This window comes from Papilio xuthus, unplaced genomic scaffold, assembly GCF_000836235.2.
Source record: "Papilio xuthus unplaced genomic scaffold, Pxut_1.1 DF828952.1, whole genome shotgun sequence".
In the NCBI taxonomy this organism is placed as follows: domain Eukaryota; kingdom Metazoa; phylum Arthropoda; class Insecta; order Lepidoptera; family Papilionidae; genus Papilio; species Papilio xuthus.
This window is the reverse complement of record NW_013529697.1, coordinates 6476400-6494993: the sequence shown is the minus strand read 5'-3', so window position 1 is coordinate 6494993 and position 18594 is coordinate 6476400. Positions and strand designations below refer to the sequence as shown.

The window sequence follows — 18594 nt, the reverse complement described above, 5'->3', positions numbered from 1 at the left end:
GAATTTACTGCATAATCTTTTTAATAAGATAAAAACCTAATATTAAAAGAGATTACTTTTTGTATTTAATTCAACCACAAATTAACCAAGAAAAGAAAACCACAGAAGACAGATCTGACGTGTAAATTTCAAACAAACGTCGCAATAAAAAGAAAAATCACTTTTTAACAGAAAAAATAGAAAAGACCAAGTATTTTTAGAGTCGATATTTAGTACCTAATGCACTAAAAAACTAACATGTTATAATTGCTTCAAAAGCAACGTTTTTATAAGAATTTAAATTAGTGTGCATTTAGAATACCAAAACAGTGGGATAGGTCTTTCGCGTGATGGCACGATTCGTAAACCTTTATTTCGGCAAAAGGCAATTTGAAAAGTATCGCCTAGGGAAACGGAGAATGGCAACCGGCGTTTAGCAATACTGAGATGACTACTGTTGGGTGAAATATTCTAAATGCAATAGGGTTGTCAAAAACTGAACATTTTAATGAAAGAAAGATAGAGAGAAAATGAATATTATTATAACATTTTTTAGGGAAACGCTATATGTATATATATATAAGGTCATATGCTGTTGATGACTAAAGTCAAAGCCATAAACAATTACCAAACGAACGGAATACATCGATCCATTGGGTTTTAATTTTGTTTCAAATTAACAATCCCAATATATTTTAGTCGAATTTTTCATTTGCTTATAAACTAACGCAGTGAGAAAATGTTGATATTAGAACAAAAGATTCGGACATCCCTAATCTGAAAAACACGATTTGAAAACGAATCGAGAAATTTTATATGCAAAGACTTTAAACGTTTCGAGTGTTGAATTAGGTATCACAAATTATTGGTCGAAAACGTTCATACGAGAATGGACTCTGTCTGCTCTGTAATTGCTTGGTGGTTTTATAGCGTTTAATTTAATCAAACGGAGAAATAAAGCAATAAAACCTTTTCAAAGTAGTTGTTCAGATATACTGTTAAAATGATTTTAAGAAATATTTAATAATAATATTTTGTTTGATTTGACTATTAGTATAAAATGTAAGCAATCTAGATGGTTTAACTGTGAACATTATAATCAATAATTTTTACAAAAATCTTACGACCAAAAATTTAAAAAATGTAAGCTTAGTATAGCGTAATTATCAACATTGACATGTCACAAAGAATACCTACGCCTTTAAATATTCAATGGACTTTTTTATCTTTACGTTGTTTGTAATAGCGATATTCTTTAGTAATTTTCTTTCTCCGGTACCTCGTGCTAATTGCGTACAGAATGAATTTCTTAAAGCTTCTTTACAGTGAGCGTTTTTAATGCGTTTTAATTGAGTTATTTTTAATGGCTTTTATATATTTTAAAATTGAGGATATTTCTGTGTTTTGCCTTTTTTTATTTTTACTTTCCAATGTACTTAATACTGAATAATTGTATATTTCTTAATTACTATAAAATATTATGTCTGACTATTGACCTAAATTTTAAGAGTTAAGACTGCTTAACTGGTAAACAAACATATTTTTTTTACCATAATTCTGTTTTCTATAAAAAAAAACTTCACAGTTTTCTATAGCTATGAAGGACACGGTAATTTTGTTCTTAAAAAATTACCTGTACATCACATATCGTGCTAATTGAAAAATTAAAAAGAAACGCACCGTGAATGGGTAGCTTATTATGTGCCATCGGTCGGCACAAGAGTTCTCGAAGATAAGGCGGACATCAGCAAAGAGATCCGCTCGCGATATCCCCGGACTAACAATTAACAATGAGACATTATACTCGCCGGTAATGCCGTCGATAATTACCCAAGAGTTCGCCGATTTGCTTCCACGGCTTAAATTATAGCATCTTGTAGATTCACGTGTTTTAATTGACTATGCATTGAGGTTTTGTAAAGCCGCGGCAGCCTTTACTTCCAAATTAGTCGACGCGACAATTATTTTTTTAGAATAATGAATATTTTTTTACCGCCGTAATATTTTCAAATTGTTAGTTATTTTATAACGCCACGCCATTGTAATAAGTAAGTAAATTAAAAGGCGATTCTCTTTTCAAAATGGCATAAAAACAGGTATAAAAAGTGTTTCTTAGTCTGAAAAAAAAAAACTGTTTTGATATTGTTTTGATTGTAATAGAATTTAAATGCAGATATTTTTATAACAGAATTTAAAAATAATATAAATCAGATTTTTACATTGCACGTTGCACCCACCACCTGTTATAATTAGTTAAAGGTCATGGGTCAAGTTTCGATTATAAGTAATTGAATAAACAAAGATTTACCAGATACCTTATCTGGAATGTTTCAAATCTATGTTGACAGTTGACATTGACATTGACAATTTTACGAAACACTTCGAAATTCAAAATAAACAAACTTCCTTTGTGTTTCTTTCGAATTACAATTACAATTGTCTTCTTTATAAGCATTTTCCGCAACTTTGCGTTAATAATCATGAATACAATTGGAGAATTACAAGTCAATAATTCAAATTTTACCTTTTATCGAACTAATTTCATTAACAAAGGATTATAAAACTCGTGTGTAAACATTATCACTGGTAAGTTATTTATTTGAAAGCCTATTAGTCAATGAAAAACATAAATCATTTTTGATTACGTCAATAATGTTCCAATTTACATGTACAAAAATCCACTTTTATGTTACAAAAACTTTAGCTCCATTAAATATGATATAAAATATAGCAATATTGAAATAGAAATTAATTTAACTTTCAGATTATGTAGTTCTACATAATGAATATCTATTTACATTATGTAAATAGAATTTGATAATTATGTGTGTTCACTGGGTGAAGTGAATGGTGTGAATATTTTATATTACAACCTATGGTTGACAACTAGAAGGATACAATCCTGCTTATGAGGTATGTATAACTTTAATGACATTAGCCTATTCAAACTGTTGTAACTGTGGGTACACACCATCGAAACACTTGTAAAAAACATCTTATCATCCCTGCCACTCTCCTAGTAAATAATCAGACGTAACTATGTTTCTGTACTTGTATTTCAGCTAATAAAGTTAATTTATTAAAAAAAAAGTTTTTTCTAGTGGTATGGTTTGAGAAGACTAATTTGACTCTAAAGAAGTTTTTAATATTGGAAAGATGGGCATGGCATATCAACCTATTATTTATTTGATTGCTTTGTGTTTTATGCTTAGTAATGCAGAACTTTCAATGGTTAACCAAAATAGTGCATTTGATTTAAATTTATATGAAAAGGTTTTGGATCCCAAATTATGTAGGAAGCAAATAAGATATATGGCAGCTAATGGTTCAGTACTGTTAGCACAGTGTGAGTTTTTCTGCCATCAAACAATTAAGCACAAAATAGTTTTGTAGATTTAAATAGTGTAGTGTTACAAAACTTTATGATTCAAAATATCATTATTTTTAGTAAACTTTAGAACATTGGATGCAATGTTAAAGTTGAATAGCATTTGAAACTGACGTACATAAATATTATTATCTCAAATTATTCATCAAGAATAAGAGAGATGACAATATGTTTCTGTTGGAACATTTGGATCCTAAGCCATTTAAAAATAGATAAACCAGTTGCATAAATATGATTGTTTAGTTTTTTCATTGTACATCACAAATTTAATATAAAGGATTTTTATTAGTTTAGTTTTGTTGCCTAGTCCTGTTCTTGATTTTCAAAGATTGTTATCTTCAACTATTTTATGTGTTTCGTTGCAGTTTTGGATGCAGGCCTGAGAGTACCGAAAGGATTTTTCGATGGCAATGCAGATGACCTCGGGAATTATTATCAATGTCTGGCTATAGATGCTCCCTTTGGAGATTCTCGTATCTCTGGAAAGTATTGTGTAATACAAGTGCCATTAAGTCAGGATCTAACTCTGCCTGGATTCTCAGGAAAGGCTGATGCACTAAATGTTAATAAATTAAAATTGGGCCCAGCCGCTCAACTTGTTTTAGAGAAATATTATACAGGTGTCAAAGGATACCGTGCATTGTCTGGAACACATTTGGATGACAGGTAATTAAAAATATTTTACACTCTACTACCAAATATTTCTTACAAAGACATCTTATCTTACTAATATTATAAATGCGAATGAATGGATGTTTGTTTGGAGGTATCTCCAGGACGACTGGACAGGTCTCAATGAAATAATATAATAGGCTAATTATGTTTTTTTAAATTCCGCCTGGACGGAGTCGTGGACGACCGCTAGTATTGTTATATGAGTTTAATCAAACTACATTGTTTCCAGAGTTGCTCATGTCACCGGTACTTTATTTAAATTGGCGGTATGCATTCCTCGGCCATGTACCACAGAGGTAGCGGTTACTACCTTACTATTCAACCTCTCCACTATTGGATTTGATTATCAAGAACAGTTTTGTCGTCTACCCAACGACAAGCCATGGGTATCAGCGGATTCTGCGGCAGTGTTAGTATTTTTTTATTCTTACATTAATGTAAGTTTATTCCAGTGAAGGTGTTTCTCTATAAATATATATTATTCATTGCTTATTGCTTTAGTGTTAGAGTAAATTAATTGGCAGTATTAATTAAGAAAATTTTGAAAAACAAGGATTGTGTCGGAGACTAGTTGAAGGTAACAAATAAATAAAGAAGTAATCATATTTATTTCAGAGTAATTTTCTCTATGATTGGTCTTCTAACACTAATAAGCAGTGTGTATGAACTGACGCAAATATTCCTCTTAAAGAAAGGTTTTAGTTTTTTTTCTATATTTTTTTATTTTTGCATTAGCTGTCGGCCGTGACTTCATCTAAGCGGAGTTAAATGAACTTATTGAGTAGCCTATGTGTCCTTCCAGACTATGTTCTACATCTCTGCCAAATTTCATCAAGATCCATTTAACCATTCTGGAGTTATCTTTGTTAGAAGGTAACTCCAGAGCATATACATCCATCCATCCATCTAAACTTTCTCATTTATAATATAAGTAAGATGTAGTTTATTTAACTAATATTTTTAAACATTTAAAACAATAGTAACGTTATTGATTCATAGAGTGAAGACCGAAGAAAAAAATACAAGTTTTTTTTTATTTTTAGATCCAAAGTCTGTCAACATATATTACCGTTCATTTTCTATATACAACAACACACGTAGTTTATTTAATATCCCTAAGGAACCTAATTCTCTGAATTGTCTTAATGGCATTAGAACTATAGCTACAGTTTGGATTATCGTTGGCCATTCTTTCTCCTCATTGTCTGGTTTACTTAACCCTTTTAGAGCTTGGGAGGTGGGTATATATTTATTTTTATTTTTTGTTAACTATAATTAAAAATAAAAGTTTTTTCTAAAAATGTTTTTACTGTTTCCAGCTTTATATTTGAATAAATACTTTTTAGTTTTTAATTCATTATTTTTAAGATATGTGATTTGATAAAGGCCACAGATAAAAAAAATTGTTTATGATTAAAGACTCCTTGTTCACGATTTTTTTTCTTAAATTAATATTAATTGTTATGACAAACATGTTTTCAGTGGATGATATCGTTTGATGGGTTATGGCTATCATCAACACCAATCACAGTGGATACGTTTATTGCAATCACCGGAATGCTTTTAGTTTTTACAACAGCTAAGAAAATGGATGCAGGTTAGAGATTTTCCAATTTTTTTTTGTCAGTCTTATTTATAAATTTAGTAGTATGAACTAATCTGTTCTTCAAATCCATTTTCTATAGGAATTATTCTCTTTTTTTTTAATTTAAAATATTAGCAGATTTTTTTGTAAATATACTAATATTTCTTTTTTTTACCATTCCAACTAAGCTCTAGGCTTGTGCTCGGATATGGTTTACGACAATAGTCGAATGGCGGGATTCGAACTCCCGACCTCGTGATCGGAAATCCGTACCCTTTACCATTAGCCTATTGACGCTTTATTAAAACTCTGCTACTCTGTTAAAATGAGATTCATTTTTGTTATATTTCTGTTTTTTTTTTTGCAGGATCATTGCTTCGTAATCTTCATATATTTTACTTGAATCGCTTGCTACGTATGTTTCCGTTGCTCGCTACGGCGGTGTTATTAGACGCGTCTGTGTTCCATAGAGTGGGGGATGGGCCGTATTGGATGGCGGTCGCGAGTAATGCACAGAAATGTAGAGATTATTGGTGGACCACTTTGTTGCATTTGCAAAACTATCTCAACCCTTCAGATATGGTAAGTTTCGGATAGACTTAAAGGATAATTTCATATTAAGTATGTTTTTAAACTTTTTGTTTACTAGAACTGAAAATTTCATTAGACATGTCATTTTTGCGAAGTAAAAGTGTGGTCCAATTTACTAAAAAGTATAGATTTCAACAAAAAATATCTGCAGTAAATATTCTATGACATCAGAGATTTAGATTTAAATAAATACTATTTAGTAAAAAAAACTGTTTTACTGACCTTACCTGATTGGATAGCTGTGACGTCATATAACATGAGTTCATGCACATTCTTATTTAAAACTAGCGGTTGCCCGCGGTTGCTCGCGGCTTCATCAGTGCAGAATTAAAAAAATAGCCTATAATATGCCCTCGTGCATTAATTACATACCTCCTGTCCAATCCCGTCAGAATCAGTCTAGTCATTCCGAAATTTACTCTGAACAAAAGCGGCCTTGTGAACAGACAGACAGGCGAAAATTTAAAAAATTGTTTATAGTTACCAGCACAACGCAAATACATCTTGTATGTAATTTTTTTCTCAATATTCATACAGGCACTCCACTTTTTTAAATATGAGATGCAATGTATTCATTTGACACTTCTAGTTGGTAATTTTCAGTGTGTACCACATTCTTGGTACATCGCGGTAGACGTTCAGCTGCACATCCTATCGCCTCTCGTGCTGTACTGGATACTGAGAGGCAGACGACAGACAGCCTGGTCTGCGCTATTCCTCTCACTGACTCTCACTTTGATTGTATCTGCCATTTATAATGGTTGTATGGATCTACCAGCACATACAATTTCACCAGCGTATGTGTTTTTATTATGTCTTATATTACTAATAGCTTTAGACAGCGACTTCGTCTGCTCAGAACTGTGTTACTCTTTCAATGTTCTACATCTATGCAAAATTTCAATAAGATGTTTGAACCGATGTGGAGTGGATCGAGTAACTATGATAATCAAACGTATCCCAAAAGAACCGCATATATTTCCTACAATAATTTGACCTTAGTGTCATAAAAATCGTTTCTTATATTTTGCTAACCATGAGTTTATCGCCCCATTGCAGACGCAATGATCGTGTTATGGAGTATATGACAAAATATTACTTTCATATAATATCACGAATCGCTCCGTTCCTCGTGGGCATGACCTTTGGATACATTCTTCATCTTTGGCGCGGGAAGAGAGTTTTGATTAATGCAGTGAGTAATTAAAATATATATTTGAAACTGGAATGAAATGTTAAAATAACATTTAAAATAAAAACAATAGAACTGTTTTTATTTAAGTATTGGTGTAATTTAGTGAACCGTTTAACAGCCATGCTAAAGAAAACAAAATCTTACCTAGGATAAATCTTTGTTGCTTTGCTTTGCTTCGGTTTTTCTTCGCTTTTGCAACTTTGTGTTACAGAGTTTATTATTACTTTACAGTTTACAGTGCAAGGCCTATGGGTGGTATCACTTTGTATCATATCTGGCACACTATACATGTTGTATCGGGTCAAGCAGCTGGACTGGCGGTACAGAGCGGCAGACGCGGCGCTCAATACTCTCATGCGCCCGCTGTGGGCCGCCGCGATCGGTTGGATGGTGCTTGCCTCCGCCCACGGATATGGAGGTAGGTTAACTCTTAAAATGGGCTACCCCTGAAGGAACGTTCGTACAAAAACACATTATCATTTGTAAAACATACTGTCATGTGTAAAAACATACTGTCATGTGTAAAAACATACTGTCACGTGTAAAAACATACTGTCATGTGTAAAAATATACTATCATGTGTAAAAACATAGTGTCATTTTGCTATTGCTATTAAATGTAGTAGCAAATAAATCTACATTTTGTGGTTTTAGTAGTTTTTAGCATTTATTATATGTTTTAAAGGTTTTTAGTCCGTAACAACGAAAGCATGCATTAGGCTTTTTATGTATTTTTTTCTTTTGTTGATGTGATTTGGATTTAGTAAATTAATTTCTTTGTTTTCAGGTCCTATCAATTGGTTTTTATCTCTACCATTGTGGCGGCTGCCTGGTAGACTTACTTACGGAATGTATTTATTTCACTATCCCATTATAGTGGTCGTTAACGGTACCATTGTTGGACTTCAATACTTTTCTGTTGCTAATGTTGTAAGTAATGGCATATTTAATATAAATTCATATTTAATAACTAACTGTCGCCCGCGACTCCGTCCGCACGGAATTAAAAAAAACTATTGGTCGCAGCGTAATGTTATATTGTCTAAAGCCTTCCACTATAAATGGACTATCTAACAAAAAAATAATTTTTCAAATCGGACTAGTAGTTCCTGAGATTAGCGCGTTTAAACAAACAAACAAACTCTTCCGCTTTAAAATATTGGTATAGATTTACTTTAGGTTGACATATAGATAAAAAAAGTATTGTGATAATTTCATACAGCGCCATCTGCCGCACAAATTAAAGAGTTTATCGTAAACGATACTGCAACATGACCAAAAGATTATTTGCCAGAAAAGATGGCGCCAAGTAAATTAGCAAAATAATATATCTACATATTTTGTTTTAATTAAATAACGTACCATCTTACTTCTTGCTAATATTATAAACGCGTATTTTTGTATAGATGAATGGATGGATGGATGTTTGTTAGAACGTATCTCGAGATCTCGATGGAATTTGACATAGATGTAGATTATAATCTGGAAGAACATAGAGGCTACTTATCAGTTATTTTTTTATTCTTCGCGGACGGAGTCGCGTGGCACAGCTAGTTTTATAACAGTTTAAAAGCGAGAGAGTACGTAATGGAATGTAATCACTGCCCTCTATTAAGGGATTGGATAAAAACGTAGTTTTGTTGCCTATCCATTTATGGAAATCAGTGTATGGGATAGATGGCGTAATATTCAGTTTGTTTTTTCACATTTCATATCCTTACAGATGTACCAGGCTTTATCTTTTTTGGTATTGTCTTTCGTATTGTCCTTCATTCTCACGGTAGTAATAGAAGAACCGTTTACGATTATCTTCAAAAGTCTTCTTGAAAAAGGTACTTTGCTTTTTAGGCATTATTAATTTTAGGTTAAATTTTTTTCCTTTTCTTGCATCTCACTTTATCTCTTTTAAAAACTGAGAAATCAGCGCGGTTAGACAAAGTGCATTCGCTTCAAAGCGATTTCATAGCGAACTTCAAAAATGTATGGAGCTGACGCGCGATAATCACGTGACTTGTAGTAAGTTCCATACATTTTTGAAGTACGTTATGGAATCGCTTTGTAGCGAATGCACTTTGTCTAACCCCCAAGAGGTTTTTGTACTTTCGACAGTGGAAATTTATTACTATATTTTCCAGGACTTTCTAAATCAAACAACGAGAAAAAGAAGCTTGACGAAATTGAGGCATTTGAAATAGAATCCAGAAAGGATGAAGATTAGTGTTTGTTGCTTACGACATAGAGATTGGAATATGCCTGAATTAGGTTTAGGTACTTAACCTATCCCTAACTAGGTTTTTGATAGTTTTATTTTTATAGATATTATATTTTTGATACTATTTTTTTATTTTTGTATAATTTATATTTAACGTTTTGAGAAAATCTTAATTTAAATTTTATTTAATTTGAGAATTTCTACAAGACGTGGTTTATTTATAATTAGTTGTATACTTTTGATACTATTGTATACATATATTTTGATACTACTTATTTTTACTGATTTTTGATAAATATATTTTTTTGAATTTTCTTTTCGTTTTTTTTTTAATATTGTATTCTTAGGGATCAGAAACAGGAAAAATAAAAAAAAGAATCTCATACACTACTAAAGAACTATTCTGATTTAATAACAAAACTAACAAAATTGATTGAATTAAATTAACACTTAAAAGATTTTGAAACATAACATTAACTTGATCAACTATCAGAGTTAAACCTATTATTTTGGCTAGTCAAACGGACAGAGCTTCCGCTGGCTTCAGTGTTTGGTGGCGAGTGTGTCTCGAAATTAGCGTTCGGTTGCTTATAATGGCATCACCCCACCATCATTCGTTAAGTTCCACCTTCAGCTAACAGCATTTTTAATATTAGTAGCCTAGCACCAAAAGCGATAAAAATTCGTGACGTTCATTGTAATGTTAAATGCCCACTGCTATCATTACCCAAAGGTGTAATATTCTCTATTCCTATTCTCCCTTTGCCATACCCTGCAATGTCTTATCAAGTTGGGCCTATAAATTTTTTAATCTATGGTTTGATTTGAATGTCAAATAAATGACAATTTTATAATAAAAATGCCAATAAGCTGATATGTCAGTTTTTATGTTTATTTACATTTAAATTATTTATTTTTACTTTGTATATCAAAACAACTTGAGTAATACAAAATATTTATTTTAATAGCATTATTTAAATCTTTTATTTGATATATTTTTAGCCGACTTCAAAAAGAAGAAGGTTATCAATTCGTCCGTATTTTTTTATTAAACAACTTATAAATATGTATGTTAATTAATCGTTTTTATTAAGTCCTTAAGGATGAAAATACTTTTTTTGAGGTGAGCTACAATTATAGTATTTATTTATTTAACTTTATGATGTTTTTATTAATATATTTCTATGTAATCATAGTGCTTTGTTTTATATCTCCACAAATGCTTGGCCTTTATCCGAGGGGGAAGCGATAAATACTTTATTTGATCTACTTTTATATCAGAAAGTCTTGGATCCAGAACTATGTAAGAGGCAAATAAGATACATGTCTTTAAATAATACTCAACTTTTAGCAAAATGTAAGTCAAACTTTTAAAAAACTTTAAAAAAAATCTTATTTAGTAGCCTATGTCTTCTTCTAGACATACATTCATACCAAATTTCCGTAAGATCCATGCAGCTGTTCAAGATACCTTCTTACAAACATCATCCTTCCATACATAGAAACATACGCATTTATAATATTATGGTTGTAGCCCGCGCCCCCGTCCGCGTGGGAACTTCCCAATTATTTTCAGTATGTATGCCAAATTTAATTAAAATTCGTTCAGCCGTTCTGGAGATACCCCCTAACAAATATCAATCTATCCATACATCCAAATATTCGCATTTATAATATTAGTAAGATTTCTTTTCATAGGCTAATTGATAATTTACAGTTTTAGATGCCGGGATTAGGATACCCAGAGGTTTATTTGATGATAACACAATTGACTTTGGAAATTATCATCAATGTTTGGGAATAGATTCACCATTTGAACAATCGAGAATTTTAGGAAAGTATTGCGTAATACAGATTCCGTTAATACAGAATTTCACAATGCCTGGTTTTTCTGGAAAGAAGTCAACACTTGAAAATGATTTGATCAAACTTGGTCCTAGTGGACGGATACTTCTAGATAAATATCATTCGATGGTTAAAATGTACCGACTAGTTTTTGGTACAAGTATTTATAATAAGTAGGTACATTAATTTTACTTTAAGTTTAATTTACAAATAACATAAAAAATCAGAACGACATTAGTAGCTGAACAAATAAATATATTGTGGCAATATTGTAATCAAAGATAGCGTTTAGGCTACAGAAGGTGGAACGGATAAGTACACATTGGGCCGTCTTAACCTTTTTTGGGACTCGGGTGTAAAAATCAGTGGCGCCACTGAACGTTGTTGATAGGCTGACGACCCCACAGGGCCGTGAAGAACCGTGAAGAGCAACTATAGATTAATTGGATAAATGTAGTCTAAGGCTGTGTATTTCAGAACTAGTTCAATTTGCGGCGCAGTATTGCAAATGGCGGCATGTATACCACGAGCTTGTACCACAGACAACGCAATAACGGCTTTACTTTTTAATGCGAGTGCATATGGCTTTGAGTATGGAGAGGAATATTGTCGTCTACCTAATGATAAACCCTGGGTTACAGTTGATTCTGTTGCGCTGTGAGTAGAAATCACTAGCTGATCCGCGACTTCGACTACGTAGATTTTAAAACATAAGTAGCCTATATATTTGTTCCAAATTTCATACATTTTCATTCACTCGTTCTGGAGTAAAAAACTTCGATGCATCTATTTGTCTAAACTTTCATAATAAAATTAGTAAGATTACTTTCACTTATATAACAATCTTTTAGTTTATGACTACGTTGTTATAAAATATAATATATTAAAATGTATTAAAATATTCCATCCCATCGATATATTTCTTTTTTAGGGTAGTTTTCTCCACTGTTGGTGCTCTAACAGGACTAAGCACACTTTACGAAATGGTATACAAATTTGTGTTTAATCGTAGTAAGTATGCGCAAGATTTTATGGCTCTATTTTTAGTACATTAGGATGTATCAAATTTTCTTAGCAAGATATCTTCATTTGCAATACTTTAATTATATAATTTTAGATACTAATACTTACTTACGAATGTTCTCTATATATTCAAACACTAAAAACTTGCTCCGCTCATCCCAAAGTGAAGGCAACATAAAATGCCTTGAAGGTATAAAAACTGTTGCCATGATATGGACTGTTATTGGTCATTCCATAAATTCGGTATCCTATCTACAAAACCCAACATATTATTATACAGTAAGTATTATTTATATACAGCAATAAGTTAAAGTATTTGTCACCGTAAAATTTTAAATCTAGCCAGTTTGAAATCTCAAATATTATAATATAAATAAACTTACGTGCTCGTTGATTCCTTCATCGTGACGCTGCAACCTGCACGCATGTGCCAAGAAGTCAAACCGCACTGGGCCAACGTCGTTGCGTTTGGCCAAGTCACTCCTAACTTAGGGTAGGCTCAGCCCCTCAGTGGGGACGTATAGTGAGCTGATGACATACTCGTTTGTTGAATATACTAAGTATTACAGTGGACTTTGTCAGCGGACTCGGCATTGTTGTCTTCGGTGCCCATCAATGCTGATACATTCTTTATGATGGGAGGTCTATTATTAGTGTACAATTGCGCTAATAAAATGGACCGAAGTAAGTTTCAAATATCCCTAATAATAATTAATTATCACATTAAAATAAAAACAACAAAATACTTTATCAGCATCTTTGATTTCAGATTTGATTTGAAATTTTTTATCTTATATTTAATTCGCAGTAAAATAATGACGTTTTGATTTTTGATTCTGATATGAAATATTTCGTAACATCCTTTATCATAATGTTTATGGATAGGTATAATAAATTGTGCAACACTCTTTGACTAGTTACAACTAGTTACAAGAAAAAATCTCTTAATGTAATGCTCTATGTATGTCCACAACCCACACAGTTAAAAAGTAGCCTATGTATTCTTCCAGACTATGTTTTACATTTATGGGAGATCGATAAAATCGCTCGCATCAAACAAACATCCATCTATTCATCCATTCATCTAAGCTATCGCATTTATGATATTATAAGATTTTCCTCACGGTTACAACTTTTAATGACCTTGAACTTGACCTTTCAGCTGCACTGATGAAGAACTTACATTTATTCTACTTAAGTAGACAGCTACGTATGTTCCCCTTGCTCGCCATCTCAGTACTCCTCGATGCGTCGGTATTTCATAAACTGGCAGATAGCCCGCTGTATATATCCTCGGCGACTGCAGTGAATGCTATAAGATGCAGGGCTTACTGGTGGTCGACTCTAATTAATTTACAGAACTACATTAACCCCAAAGAAATGGTAAGGGTTGCATAGTCCACAGTCCATAGTAAGATCGTTCTGATGTCATTGCAAGGCCAAGCACAAGCCAAGGGCCAAGTATTTGTGACAATCGCCATCGTATGGTCATTGACAAAATTTGTATTACAAAGTACACAAAAAATCACATGATCAATCACGATGATGATACAAAGGTGATTGTCACAATTTGTACTACGCTCTCAGAAATCTTAAGGTCGTCACTATATCATAATTGAGCTTTAGATTTAAACGCCGATATTGCTATGACACCAAACATAATAATTTGTTATACAAATAATTATGTTTAATATGTTCATTCCTCCAGTCTTTTGTTTGTTGATTTACTAAACTACAACTCTAGTATACGTAAAAATTATAGATATTTTATTTTAAAATTTTCAGTGTGTCCCCCACTCTTGGTACGTTGCAATTGACATTCAGTTGTATATCCTTTCGCCTATTGTGTTATATTGGGTTCTTAGTGGTAACCGACAGACCGCGTGGTCAGCGTTGATGATTGCCTTCGCTGTTGGGTTGACAATATCTGCATGCTATAACTTCATTATGCTGTTACCTGCTCACACGATTATACCTGCGTTTGTATTTCATACTATTTATGACTTGGTTTTTATTAATAGTAGCTTTTGTCCGAGATTTCGTGTGAAAATAAAAAATCTAGTAATAAATATAGCCTTTGTTACTGAGTTATAATGTAGCTTTCAAATAGAAATTTTTTTTGAAATCGCTCCCGTTATTTTTGAGTTTATTAGTTACATACAAAAATACAAATCTTTCTTTATAATAGTGTAGATTGATCACAAGCTAATAAAGATGATTGTCATTTGTTTACGATACCTATTGCCAAACTTAGTTTAAAGCAATTACATAGTATCGACGTAATAATGATGGTAGATGATAGACTACCTTAGTTGTAAGAATCACATATATCTCGTAGCTACTCAACTTTAAACACGTATTTCTAATATCAAATCTATTACAGACGCAATAACGAGTTGTGGGACTATTTCACGCATTACTACTTTCATATAATATCACGAATCACTTCGTTTCTCGTTGGTATGGTGTTCGGTTATATATTGCACATTTGGCGTGGTAAAAAAGTTGTGATTTATAATGTGAGTAAACTTATTATACATTATAAAATACTCAATCAATTTTAGTGTAAAGTTTGATATTTTAAAAAATCAATTTAATGTGTAGGTTCTGCTGTTCTTGACATAATTATGTTTCTTTTAATGTCATGAGGTGGCAAATGAGTATGCGGCCAACCCAATACGCCGAAATAACGAACCGACCGTTGCCATTAATCTCTGCAATTGCAAATGTGTTGCCTATCGTTGGAGAAGGGAACGTAAAGAAAGAAGATATTTCCCCTTCCTCCGCCAAATCCACTTCCCCTTTCCTTCCATTCCTTATAAGAGAAGGATGAGAAAGGAACGTAGACTAAAATTAGGCCTTCGGCACACTTATCAGACGAAACGCGGAATTGTTTCCACTTATCGCCTGTCTTCAGTATGGTCATAGTATTTCACTAAGACTATACTTTTTTATCTTTTCATTGAAATAGAAGACAGTGCTATCTCTATGGGCGACATGTTTTGGCATAATGCTGGGGACTGTGTACATACTGTACTGGGTCAAGCAACCAACTTGGAATCACGTGTTTGTGGATGCAACAATAAACACACTGATGAGACCCCTTTGGTCCGCTGCTGTGGGTTGGCTTGTGTTAGCCTGCGCGCATGGATACGGTGGTATATGTTTATTTATAATTCAGTAGTAAACATCTTAGATCTTGAAGCTTATAGCTCCGAAGTGTAAATAATGTTCTACAAACTAAAACCAATGCACCACAAGATTGGGCACTATATTCTCTTACACAGTGTGTAACGGAAATTCAGTACATTCAAATTACCAAACGTTTTTAGGAATGAATTACGTCTTACATGAGTCTTTCTTTTAAACAGGTCCAATCGATTGGTTCTTATCTCTACCAGTATGGCAACTACCTGGTCGTATGTGTTACGGTCTTTACTTATTCCATTATCCTATAATATTTGTTGTCAATGACGTCTCTATGTCACCGCAGTATTTTACGTTTGCGAGAATTGTAAGTATAATTTAGCTTTAGCTAAGAAGCAACCTACTTATAAATTATGCTCAGTCAGTATTTGTTTCTTTTCTTCATAAATCCCCTTTCCTGTGGCGCTGGTAGGACTTCTTAAAACTAAATCTGCGTGCAGCTTACCGCTAAGTCGAAACAGGCACTAAAGAACAAGCAATAGGTAACGCTTTAACATTAATAACGTTTGTTTCAGTTATTCCAGTCTATTGCTTCTATGGTATTGACTTTTATATTGTCTTTTGTTTTCACTGTACTCATTGACGAACCATTTAGGATTCTGTTCAAGATAATTTTAGATAAAGGTGAAATGTTATCTTATACCACTGACCTTTATAAATGAATAGGCGATTGCTTGTAAATGACAGCTTTTGCTTTGTTGTGATTTAAATGCCCCTGTTGAATTTAAGTGACAGTTAATTCTATTTAATATTATATTATTAGTCTTAATTCACACCACCGCTACAAACCACATCGGCGTCAAAGTGGTAAAAATCAAATATATAAAAAATACTACAACCTATAGCCAGTCCATTTATTGAAGTCAGTTACCTATTCCAATGAAATATTGATTAAATAGTTGTAAAGCAATCAAAGATTAAAACTTAATGATTTCGTATTTGTTCATTTTCAGGTCAAAGAAAACGAAGAAAAAAACATATTGAAGAATTAGAACTACTAAAACACACAGAATAAAAGATATCCATCAAATCTTTCTTATTCTTGTTACACTATATAACACAATAATTTAACCAATTATTGTGTTATATAGTTGATTAGTGGGACTACTTTAGTTGTAATTCATTGTGATGATTTATTTTTAACGGTACAAGTGCCAGTTATTAAAAAAAATAAGTAAACTAACAGTTGCCCCCAACTTTGTTCGCGCGAAAGTATACAACCTATGTCACCCGAGGATAGTGTAGCTTCCTAACAATAAAATAATTTTTCAAATCGGTTTAGTAGTTCAACGCCTATTCAATGCAAATAAATAAATCTTTTCTCTTTATATAAATGTATAAATAAAATATACGTTTTCAGTCATTATTAAGTTTTTTTCACCAATGTTTTTATTCCTGGATTCATAATTATTCGCTTGAAATTTATGGATTCATAGAGAGAGTAAGTTCGTTCATATTTTTAAAAGTTATATCAACTAATACATTGTTTAATAAAACATATCCAAAAGTTTAGTTGTTATATTAAACATAGAAGTTTGTGAATGTTGTTTTAGGATACCATTTGATAAACTTTGAAAGACATAATTTATCTTTACTACCCATAGGGATGAATGTTTTTCAACATTTTACATCGAAGCCTAGTAGCATATTTTAGTAACATAATTTATTATAATCATCATCTAACACATTTTTTTGCAGTCTAAAGTCCTGCGTTTTTAAAATATTTTTTTTTTATATCATAAGGTGGCAAACGAGCGAGCGGCCACCTGAAATCGCTGAAATAGCGAAGTAATCGCAATTGCATATGCGTTGCCTACTTATAATCGACGGAGGAGATGCACAGAAAGAAAATATCTTCCCTTTCCATGCATCCCCTCATCCGGAAAGTCCACTTCCCATCCTTTCCTTACAAGAAAAAGGGTGGGAAGGGAAAGAGGACTAAATTAGGCACACTCATCAGACGAAACGCGGAATTTCTTCCACTTCACGCCTGTCTTCTGTGCGGTCGTGGTATTTCACCGGGCGAGCCGGGCCGATTCGTGCGAAAATGTGTAATGCGAAATACAATATTTTAATACAAAAAATGAATATTCTTGAAACCTTTTATTGAAATATTTTTCTAATAAAATAAGAAATCGAACAAGAGTATATTGTGAATAAAATTCACTCAACTCAGTGATAGCTTGAGACAGTCGGCTAATCCTACTGTACGTAAAAGAAAAACAAAGAAGCAGGCTTATACAGAATTTAGATTTTATTATCTTAGACTTATCTTTAAGGGAAATGAGAAATAAAAACGCTCTCCGCATACCTTTCCTTGAGAGGGAATAAAAGTTAATTGACAAAGGAATTTATAAGATTACTAAACACTTGGAAAGATATCAGAATAATTTAGTATTGCAACTTTTAGACATTATTAATTAGAATCGTTGGCGCGAATGGCGCGCTTTCACTACAAAATGAAGTGTCAGAATGGTTAGTGAGGGGTCGTAAACGTCAACATTTTAGTAAGGATAAGGACAAGTGCTGGCAAAAGCCAGTACACCGGCACAGTGTCGGATTTTCTTCCTAACACAACAAAGTGGATTTCTTACATTTGAACGCTTATTTGATCTTTATGAAGTATTACTTTTAATTCGTAGGGTGTTTATTAGCAGCCTTAAATATTCAATTTTTCAAGGCCTTAATGACTTTTTTAAATATGTTTAATACCAGACTATTAATATCAGAAGCGCTATTAGGCCTCCCCAAGACTCCGATGTCCAACCATTTATTATACTAAGATCCAGTTTTACGAGCCGTCAAAGACAATATAAATTTTAATGCTTTTAAATTGCCAGAAATCTCGGCAGAATTTATGTTTTTTGTCGCCATTATCTATTATTACAAAGCCGT

The 18594-nt window shown here is 32.6% G+C and overlaps 2 protein-coding genes across 2 annotated transcripts; both read left to right on the top strand.

Moving 5' to 3' along the window:
• Positions 1–2416: 2416 nt before the first annotated feature.
• On the top strand, positions 2417–9768 carry LOC106127817 (nose resistant to fluoxetine protein 6-like). The gene is made up of 15 exons (XM_013326078.1): positions 2417–2565; positions 2744–2892; positions 3081–3325; positions 3733–4033; positions 4272–4451; positions 4658–4737; positions 5086–5279; positions 5525–5639; positions 5995–6209; positions 6822–7015; positions 7278–7413; positions 7645–7831; positions 8200–8342; positions 9136–9244; positions 9548–9768. Exons 3-15 carry the CDS (start codon positions 3136–3138, stop codon positions 9628–9630), a joined length of 2127 nt encoding a protein of 708 aa, XP_013181532.1. The 5' UTR covers positions 2417–2565; positions 2744–2892; positions 3081–3135; the 3' UTR covers positions 9631–9768.
• An 863-nt stretch (positions 9769–10631) lies between these two features.
• On the top strand, positions 10632–16999 carry LOC106127818 (nose resistant to fluoxetine protein 6-like). The gene is made up of 14 exons (XM_013326079.1): positions 10632–10747; positions 10821–10981; positions 11342–11642; positions 11947–12126; positions 12401–12480; positions 12587–12771; positions 13062–13176; positions 13655–13875; positions 14278–14471; positions 14876–15011; positions 15464–15650; positions 15864–16006; positions 16215–16323; positions 16653–16999. The coding sequence occupies exons 1-14, from the start codon at positions 10728–10730 to the stop codon at positions 16712–16714; spliced, it is 2094 nt and encodes a 697-aa protein (XP_013181533.1). The 5' UTR covers positions 10632–10727; the 3' UTR covers positions 16715–16999.
• The last annotated feature ends 1595 nt before the right edge of the window (positions 17000–18594 follow it).

Coding starts and splice junctions, on each gene's coding strand:
- LOC106127817 (XM_013326078.1), top strand. CDS start 3,136: ATGGGCATGGCATATCAACCTATTATTTATTTGATTGCTTTGTGTTTT. Junction 5,280..5,524: donor ACCCTTTTAGAGCTTGGGAG/GTGGGTATATAT, acceptor ACATGTTTTCAG/TGGATGATATCGTTTGATGG. Junction 7,016..7,277: donor GCACATACAATTTCACCAGC/GTATGTGTTTTT, acceptor GCCCCATTGCAG/ACGCAATGATCGTGTTATGG.
- LOC106127818 (XM_013326079.1), top strand. CDS start 10,728: ATGAAAATACTTTTTTTGAG. Junction 10,982..11,341: donor TACTCAACTTTTAGCAAAAT/GTAAGTCAAACT, acceptor GATAATTTACAG/TTTTAGATGCCGGGATTAGG. Junction 12,481..12,586: donor CAAATTTGTGTTTAATCGTA/GTAAGTATGCGC, acceptor ATATAATTTTAG/ATACTAATACTTACTTACGA.